We start from the raw sequence: 9,218 nt of genomic DNA on the forward strand, positions 1-9,218 counted from the left end.
GTATTGATGCGAAAAAAGGTACGGCTAATGTTTATCTCCTTTATTATCCGCCTGACTGCCTCACATTCAAGAGCTAAAAGACTTCAGGGGGAATTGCTCAATGCAACACGGATCTTAACAGCAGAAAATAAAAGGGGCGGCCTGCCACCAAGGACCCCAAAAGGGACTCCAACCTTCTTCCTGCCGGGTGCAATTGATCTAAATGATACAGATTTCCAAATCCCGGCGGGCCCACGAGTTAGTCCGAGGTTAGAACCCCCGCCTGAAACCTCGATCCCACCGCCACACTCATTGCATCAAAATCGTGAAACGAACTAAGGCGCAGGTCCTGTTCTCCCTGCGTGCGCCCTGAAACCTGGGGCTGGACGCCACTCTTCGTAGCTAAAAGTGAAAACACCGAGCAGCGCGCATTTTCAGTTGATGCATTGTCCTCTCTCGCCTTTGGGGATAAAAAAAAAAAAAAGCCGGGCTGCTCTGTTTTTGCTACCCTCCCTGCCCCCCGCCACCCCTCACCACCCCCCTCGCTCCCCCGCAAGTACTTTGTCTCCCATTCCTTCCCCGCCCCCCCGGCCCTCCCGCTCCCGCGCAAAATCGGAGTGCCGGAGACCTAGTTCAAAAAGGCGGAGGGCGCTGGAGCCTGGCGCGCCCTGCAGCAGCGCCCCTCGGAGGCGGGGGCAGGAAGCGACCGCCGCGCTCGGCCCCGACTTCCCCCTTCTGGCCAGAACAATGGCTTTTTTCCTGGAAAACGAAGTTAGGAGGAGGCTGGGCACACCCCGGGGTCCAAGCAGGACTCCGCGGACAACTTCTCAGGTCCGAAGCCGCGCGGCGCGCCCCTCCTCCGCAAACACCCCCCGCTCCCGCTCCCGGACCACGAACGCAGCTCCCTCGCCGCGCCCGGAGATTCCCCTGGGCCGGCGCCCACCACACCCAGGCCCAGGCCAGCTTAGGACCCCGCGCAGACCCCCAGCGCCCGCCTGAAGCCGAACCCGCGGCAAACAATGCGCGCCCCGCCCCACGCCCCGCCCCCGCCCCGCCCCCGCGCGCTCATTGGCCCGCGCCAGACCGGACAGCCGGCGGAGGCGCTGCGCGGCGCGGAGACAAGGCGCTGCAGCGGCGCGCGTGCGCGGGGCGGGCCTTGCGCGGGCGGGGGCGGTGCTTTGTGTGCGGCGGCGGTGCGGGGAGCGGCGGGCGCCGCGGTCGGGCGGGCGGGCGCGCGCGCGGCACCATGGAGGAGCTGAGCAGCGTGGGCGAGCAGGTCTTCGCCGCCGAGTGCATCCTGAGCAAGCGGCTCCGCAAGGTGCGTACGGCCCGGCCCCCCCCCCCCCACGGCTCGCCCCGCGCCCCTCTGCCCGCCCCTGCTCACGCGCCTCCTCTCTCCCGGCAGGGCAAGCTGGAGTACCTGGTCAAGTGGCGCGGCTGGTCTTCCAAGTGAGTGCCCAACAATGCGGCGCCCGCCTTCCCGCCCGCGCCCCTCGACCCTGGGGAGGGGGTGATCCTGGGCCGCAGCGTCGCCAGGGAGCGGGAAGGAAGGCGTCTGTGCACTGCGCGGGAAGTTCGCATGGTCCCTGGGGGCTCCTCCGGCCCTGCGGGAGGGGGTGCCCAGGCTGCCCGGGGTGGCCCTTTGTTTACAAACCTGGGGGGTGCAGGGCTGCCGGCCTCCCCTTCGGGTCGCGGCTCAGACCACTCCCGAAGCCCCCGGCCCGCTTCTCTCCTGCGCCGCGCGTTCCTCCGCGCCCATTTGTTGCATGCGCCCCCTCCCCGCACTCGCGAGACCCCCTCCTCTTGTCCATATTTTCCCCGCTGTAACCTGAGCTGTCTATTGATGAATGTAGAGCTTGCTTTTTTTTCCCCCCTTTAATGGGAGGGAAGGGACTTGGCATTCCGGAGGGGGCTCTGTTTACAGTCGCTCTCGAAGTCCCGTTTCCCCTTTCTTCCAGGGCCACACTCTCCTTTGCTTTCCCCTCCCGGGGCCCCGGCCCGCGCTCGCCGGGACGCCAGCCTCGTTGTTAGTCTTTGGGCCGCGTTTCTCTGTGCCCCTCAGCCTCCCCCTCCCAGCATCCCGGACAGCCTTCCCTTCCCTCTCTGGCTCCGGGCCAGGCTTTGGGGGCTTCCCTCTGCCACTTTCCATTTTGTTGGGATTTGTTTTCCTCCCAGGGGGAGACTGTGAGCCCTCCTGAGATCGTGTGTTAATTGGGGAGTTGAGGTAGCGATTTCCCTGCTAGTCTAGAGATAAGATGCTGCTGGCTAGAGGTGTGTCTCCGGGAGCTCATCCTGGGGGTGCGTGGGACCTAGGGCCGCTCGGCGGTCAGCAGGGGCTGGCTTCCTGCTGGAGTGGCTGCCGTTTCACTGGGACCTGCTCTGTGCTTTTGCAGGCACAACAGCTGGGAGCCGGAGGAGAATATCCTGGACCCGAGGCTGCTCTTGGCCTTCCAGAAGAAGTGAGAGCCGGACAGCTGTGGGAGAAGGGGGTGCTGTTGGGGACGGGGGCTCTGGCACATTCGTGGGTGGCGGGGGTGCTGGCCCGCCAGGGTCCTGGGCTTGGGCTGTGGTCTGAGGTTCCATAGCAGCTGTCCCCAGGGCCTCTGCTGGGACCTCCGTGAAGGTGGAGTCAGCTTCCAGGGCCCGGAGGAGCCCCCCACTTTCCCTGGGCTGGCCTGGGCTGTGTGTGTGTCCAGACCTGAGGACAGGGCTGCTTTTCGGTCTTCCTGAGAGCTCGGCACCTGCCGAGGTGAACCTCCCTGATTCCTTCGTGAACAATTCCGGTTTCTGCAGACGCGACTGATAAAAAACGAAGGCATCGGGTTTGCCGCAAGGGTGCTGTTGAGCAAGAGAAGGCTCAGAGAGGGCGCTGTCACACACAGCACAGCGCTGGGCCGGTTGTGGCGTCTCGGCACCAACAACAGTGCTTGTCCTGTGGCTGCAAAGCAGACGGTCCTGAATGACGACACCACGGCAGCCCCTGGCTGGTCTCAGGGGCCAGATTAGCTTGTGTGATTCTAAATGGGCAGAGTTTTGTTTCGTTTATTTGTTTGTTTTTAGAAAGCGGGGGAGGGAGAGAAACATCGATGTGCGAGAGAAACAAGTCGGTTGCCTCTCGCCCTCTCCGAGCTGGGGACCTGGCCTGCCGCCCAGGCACGTGCCCTGATCAAGAATTGAACCAGCGACCTCCCGGTTCGCAGGCTGGCACTCAGTCCACTGAGTCATGTCAGCCAGGGCACTTATGTAGTGCTAGGTGTCCTTTCTGTTTTTAGGGAGGAAGTGGGTTAAGAGAGACCCTTGAGACGTGAGGAAAGGGTGGTGAGCGTCTGGCAGTGGATGGGTGCTGCACCCGGGCTCCAGGGTCCGGAGGGGCTGTTCCGGAACTCGCCTGGCGGGGAAAGGGGTGGGCACTCGGCTGCGGGTCACCGTGTCGGCAAAGGGGACTCGATGAGCTGCTCAAACACTGTCCCTGGTGGGGTCAGTCTGGCTGGCTGGTTCTCCGGTGGCCAAGCTGTGTCCCTGCTTCCTTCTGTCTAGCAGGGCATTTCGGGTCTCCTCAGAGGGCGGTGGTGACACCCGTGCGGAAGTAAGGGCGGTCCTTGGGCAGGGCGCGGACAGGAGGTGAGCCTGGGCTTGCCCGTGCCTCCGGAGAAGCCTGGCAGCCTTGCTCACTCTCTGCTGCCTGGGTTGTCACTCGGGCCCGGGGAGCCCATGCGCCGGCTCCGCTTTCCGTCACAGCGCCGCGGACGAGAGGCGGGCCGGGCTGGTGAAAGTCTTAGGGGCGGAGGAGCCTGAGCCATGATGGGGTGGTCTGGATTACACCCTGGGGGAAGGAACCTGGGCAGGCAGGGGCTCTGCTCTCTCCCGTGGGCCAGAAAGGTTCCCCTGGAAACTGGGAGCTGGCGGTGGGTTTGCCCAGTGTGGGCGTGTGGCCTTGGCTGGGAAGGGGCGTCTCGGCGGCAGGGAGGAGGGAGACCCGTGGGGCAGTGCTGTCCTCTGGGGAGACGGGGCGGGCTGCTTGGGAGGGTCGGGTCTGTCTGGTGGTGGTAACTGGATTCTCTAGGAAATCACCTTCCAGGCCCCGGTGGGAGGGTGGGTGCCCGATTGAATTACCGGGAAACTCCCCTGGCGGCAGTCGGCAGCGCAGGCTGCAAATAGGGCGGACTGCAGACCCTCTCCTGGCCCCATGACCCCTGTGGAGCCCCTGGCCCCTGGAGCTTCACCAGAGCGTTCCGGGAGCAGAGGGCCTGAGAAAGGGGAGACCCGGTCGGGGCTGCGGGCCGGGGGGCCGGCTGCGGGAGGGCTGGAGTGCAGGGCCGGACTGAAGCCCTCGGTTCCCCACGGTGCTCCTCAAACCGGAGGGGTTCTGTTGCAAGGCACTGGGGGTGGGGGGGTGGGGAGGCGGGGGGTGGGTCCTCGCTCCCTGCCCCGGACTCCCAGTGTGAAATGAGGGGATTGCTCCACTGGACCACCCAGACTCCCTGGGATATTCTAGAATTCCCGAGAACCGGTCCGCCTGCAGAAGGCGGCCGGGGTCAGCACCAGGCTGTTCGAGGTGAGGGTCAGAGACACCCAGAGGGAGACGTGTCCGTGTCCGTGTCCGGGGTGTGCTGGCGTTTCTCTGACCTCTCTTTGCCCTGCGCAGACGAAGCAGGTGGACGTGCGGACGTGGCGGACCTGCAGGGACGCGGGTCTGGACCTCCACCCGGTGAAACCCACGAGGGGCTGCCGCGGGCCCGGCCGACATGTCGGGGGTGGGGGGTGGGGGGGGGTGGAAGCTCTGGGGTTCCGCATGGTGGGAGGGAGGTCGGGGACCCTGACTGGCGACTGTCTGCAGGGAGCACGAGAAGGAGGTGCAGAACCGGAAGCGAGGCAAGCGGCCCCGGGGCAGGCCGAGGAAGCACACGGTGATGTCCTCCTGTGGCCGCCACTCCAAGCTCAAGGTGGGCGGGGGTGGCCCTGATGGGTGACTTGCCTTCTGGCACTCGGGGTGGAGGGCTTTGGGGAGTGAGGCCCTGGCCTCTGACTCAGTCCCTGCTGCCCCTCAGTCCTCAGCTGGGGAGTGGGGCCCTGGCCTCTGACCCTCTGACTCAGTCCCTGCTGCCCCTCAGTCCTCGGCCAGGGCTGGGGGGCGGGTGGCAGGCAAAAACGAGCTTGCAGCACCCCTACCCCCACCCCCAGCTGGTGTCCTGTTCTTTGCTATCCGTCCTGCACTCCTTTCTACTGGGTAGCAAATCCTGCAGGGCTGCTGGCCATTTTTTCTGTCACCCGCAGTGGCTTATGGGGAACAGGAAGCATGCACACAGTAGGTGCTCAGGTTTGCCAAGTAGGTGCAGCTAACTGGGCAGCCCCCAGATCCCCCCTACCTGGAGCCCATGGTACTGCCCCCCTCCCAACAGTTCACAGCAGCAGGGACTTTGGGGCACTGACCCAGGACCCTAAAACCACATTTTGTGGCCAAGAGCGTGGTCACTCCCGTAAAACCTCCCGGGGGGCCGGGAGAGCTCTGTATTCAGTCCCATCGGCCAGTCGGCAGCCAGCGGCACAGGGACCTGAGAGAGAGGCGGGTGTCCTTAGCTCTCGGGGGTCACCCTGGAGATGGGGGACAGTGGGTGGTGTTCCTGTGTGCGCACAGTTCCTGGGGCCGGATTTGGAGACCGGGGGATCGGAACCGGCGCCCGCCTGCCTTAGGTCGCAGAGCCCTGTGCACGCCTCCATCCAACTCTCCGCCTCAGGGTGGGGGGCGAGTAGATGGTGCTGCTCCAAATTTCCCTTCTGGAATTGGCTACGGGGGGCTGCAGCTACGCTTGTGCCCCCCCCCCCCCCCAAAAAAAAAACGCTGACAGTGTCTGGGTGCTGTCTGTGCTTCTCTCTGTCGCTCTGACTTCATTGCACAGACACTCTCTGCCCGTTTTCCTTTGCTCTGCTTGTAGCTGCATTTCACGGAAACTCATCAGGGACCTTACACGCCTTTTCTGGACCAGAGAGGCGAGCAGCCACCCTCCGCCGGCTGCCTCTGGCCTGGAAGCCGTAGGAGGGGCTGGCTTCCAGGGGCCTGACACCCCTTGGGGAAAGCGTGGGTTCCGGACTCCGGGGAGCAAACCGTGCAAAGGGTGACACCTCCGCTTTGCCTTTGCAGGACGCCGACACCGCCTCCAAGTGCAAGTCCAGCAGCTCCTCCTCGTCCTCCACCTCCTCCTCGTCTTCCTCGGATGAAGAGGACGACAGCGACCTGGACGCCAAGCGGGGCCCCAGGAGCCGGGAGACCCACCCGGTGCCTCAGAAGAAGGCGCAGATCCTGGTGGCCAAGCCTGAGCTGAAGGACCCCATCCGGAAGAAGCGGGGCCGCAAGCCCCTGCCCCCGGAGCAGAAGGCGGCCCGGAGACCCGTGAGCCTGGCCAGGGTGCTGAAGACCGCCCGGAAGGACCTGGGGGCGCCCTCCGGCAAGCTTCCCGCTCCGCTCAGCGCCCCCGTGGCCGGCCTGGCGGCGCTGAAGGCCCACGCCAAGGAGGCGTGCGGCGGCCCCAGCGCCATGGCCACCCCGGAGAACCTGGCCGGCCTGATGAAGGGGGTGGCCGGCAGCCCCGGCCGGGGCGGCGTCAGCTGGCAGAGCTCCATTGTCCACTACATGAACCGCGTGAGCCAGAGCCAGGCCGCGGCGGCCAGCAGGCTGGCGCTCAAGGCCCAGGCCGCCAGCAAGTGCAGCCTCGGGCTGGACCTCAAGGTGAGGACGCAGAAGGGGGAGCTGGGGTTCAGTCCCCCAGGAAGCAAAGCCCCAAAGGCCCCCGGCAGCGGGGCAGTGGAGCAGAAAGCGGGGAACGCGGCAGGGCCCCCGCATGTCCACGGCAGCGGCAAGGTCCCGGCCAGTTGCCTGAGCCCCCAGCCTGCACCCACCCAGGAGCTGAGCCTCCAGGTCTTAGACTTGCAGAGTGTCAAGAACGGCACACCTGGGGTGGGCATGGTCGCCCGACACGCCTCGGCCAACAAGGGCGTCCCTGCCACCGTGCCGGGCGCTGGGAAAGGGGCCGGGGCTGGTGCCGCCGGGGGCAACGGGGCTGGCGTGCTGACAGACGCCAGCAAGAGTGAGAAGCTGGCATCCAGGGCCATGACCGCACCTGCCCCTGCAGGCAAGAGAGACTGTGTCAAGGCCAGTGTGGCCCCTGGAGGGCAGGAGGCGCCCGGGGCCCAGGGCGACCCCCGCAAGGCGGCCGCACTGCTGGAGCTGAGCACCGGTGAGGAGAACAGCAGCTCCGACTCGGACCCCGACTCCACCTCGCCGCCCGGCGCCAAGCAGAACCTGTCTGTGTCCGTGCAGACCAGCCAGGACTGGAAGCCCCCGCGCAGCCTCATCGAGCACGTCTTTGTCACCGACGTCACTGCCAACCTCATCACCGTCACGGTGAAGGAGTCCCCCACCAGCGTGGGCTTCTTCAACCTGCGGCACTACTGACCGAGTGGCCGCCGCCGCCAGGGCCTCCCCGCCCGTCTCTGGCCTCTGGCCTGCTCCAGAGGGGCCGCGCCCCACGCCGTCTCTGGGGGCCGGGGGGCCTCGAAGGGCCGGCTCGGAAGGCTTTCTCCCCGGACCCCGGCCCTGCCTGTGAGGTCTGTCCAGGGCGCCACCTTGATGCCTTGCAGGGCCTGGCCTGGTCCCGCTCCTACCTCTGGGCCTTTGCTTCCCACCAGCCTTGGGGAGTCCAGGCAGCTGCCCAGGGCTCGAGCCAGACCTCACACTCCCTGCTTACCTGCCTGCAGGGCAGGGGGTCGGCGCTTCTCCTGGTGCAGAGGGGCTCTTCTGCCCACTGGGGGTGACAGAGTGTATTGGGGGCGTGGGGGGCGCCCAACCGGGCCTCCCTGGTTGCAACTGCCCCTCAGAGCCGCCTGAGCTGGCATAGGCAAGGGGACCTGCTGTGTCTGCCTTCCCCCACTGACAGCTGAGGGCTGTGGCCTTAATGTGAAAAGACAGGTCTTGAAGTGGAGGGGGTGGTGGCTGGGAACCCGAGAGGTGAGCTTCGGTGCCAGCTAACCGTGGTTCAGCCGGACAGCTGCAGGCCCTGGGTGCCGACCCGGGAGTGCCACTAGGCCGGGAGGGCTCCGCCCCAGAGCTGTCGGACCTGATCGGCCTCTGAGTTCAGGGAACAGGAGGAGGAGGTGCGACTGGCTGTCAGCAGGCCCCTGGCACGGAGCACCGAGGCCCAACCTTGGCCCCACACACGGCCCCCGCCCACTGGCCGTGCGGCGGCCTTGCCCTGTCCCCACCCTTGGAGAGGTGCCACCTTCCCTGACAATCTCCCCGCCTCCGGGGGCTTCGTGTCCTTCCCAGCTGAGAAGCTGGCTCCCCATAGCATTTGGGGAGTAGGACAAAATCAGTGACCCACCTGGCCAACAGCCCCAAGAAAGGCCAGACCTGCTACCACCACACACCTGCTGGCTGGCTGTCCGGGGGTGCTGCCTCATGTAGTGACCAGCATCGGAACTGGGGGCAGAGACATGGGTCACCTTGGTGGGGACCAGTGCGTATTTGCAAAGCCAAAAAAATGTGGGGCTTTGGGAGACACTTCAGTTACTGGTTACAGCTGGCCAGCCAGGGTGGGACTCTTTCCTCTGTCCCCAAGGCCTTAACTGCAGGGGAGCGGGGCCCAGGCTCCCTCGGTGGGCTGTGGTCTCCGAGCGTGGGGCCTGTCCCGCCTGCAGGGCCCTGGCCCCCCGCCCTCCATGCCAAATAAGCATGGCTTCTGTGTAGCCGAACCGCTTTCAGCAGCGTGCCTTTGGGGACAGCCTGTGTCCGGGACCTCACGGAGGGGTGTGCGGACCCCATGACGTTTCTGGGTCTCGTGTGGTCACCACGCTGGCTGTGGCAGGGACAGTGCCCACAGCCTCCGAGTCCTGCTGCCCCTCCCGCCTGTCACCCCTCTGCCTTAGACGCTGCAGCTCCCTGTGGGGCGACCCTGGGCTTCCAGGGGCTGCGGGCTGACGTCATCACCAGCAGCCAGGTCTCCGGGAACGACCTGGCACTGTTGTGTTTACCAGCCACTGCGATCCCAAAGTTTGAGCCCGCGAGCCCCTGACTCCCAGCCACGCCGCCTTCTCACCTCTTCCTGTGTGTTTCTTGGTGCTTGTGACTCCGAGCATCGTGTGTGTGCATGGGTGCGTGTGTGCGCTCCGGCGTGTGCAGGTGTGGCAGCCTTGGCTGGGATCGGGTCGCACGTGTGGGGCTGGCCAGCATGTTTACCAATAAACAA

The 9,218-nt window shown here is 65.7% G+C and overlaps 1 protein-coding gene across 1 annotated transcript; it reads left to right on the forward strand.

Annotated features, from left to right (window-relative positions):
• Positions 1-1,160: 1,160 nt before the first annotated feature.
• CBX2 (chromobox 2) lies at positions 1,161-8,774 on the forward strand. The gene is made up of 5 exons (XM_028522014.2): positions 1,161-1,297; positions 1,385-1,428; positions 2,373-2,438; positions 4,817-4,922; positions 6,119-8,774. The coding sequence occupies exons 1-5, from the start codon at positions 1,226-1,228 to the stop codon at positions 7,427-7,429; spliced, it is 1,599 nt and encodes a 532-aa protein (XP_028377815.1). The 5' UTR covers positions 1,161-1,225; the 3' UTR covers positions 7,430-8,774.
• Positions 8,775-9,218: the final 444 nt, after the last annotated feature.

The sequence above is a fragment of the Phyllostomus discolor genome, chromosome 8, assembly GCF_004126475.2.
Source record: "Phyllostomus discolor isolate MPI-MPIP mPhyDis1 chromosome 8, mPhyDis1.pri.v3, whole genome shotgun sequence".
Taxonomy (NCBI): domain Eukaryota; kingdom Metazoa; phylum Chordata; class Mammalia; order Chiroptera; family Phyllostomidae; genus Phyllostomus; species Phyllostomus discolor.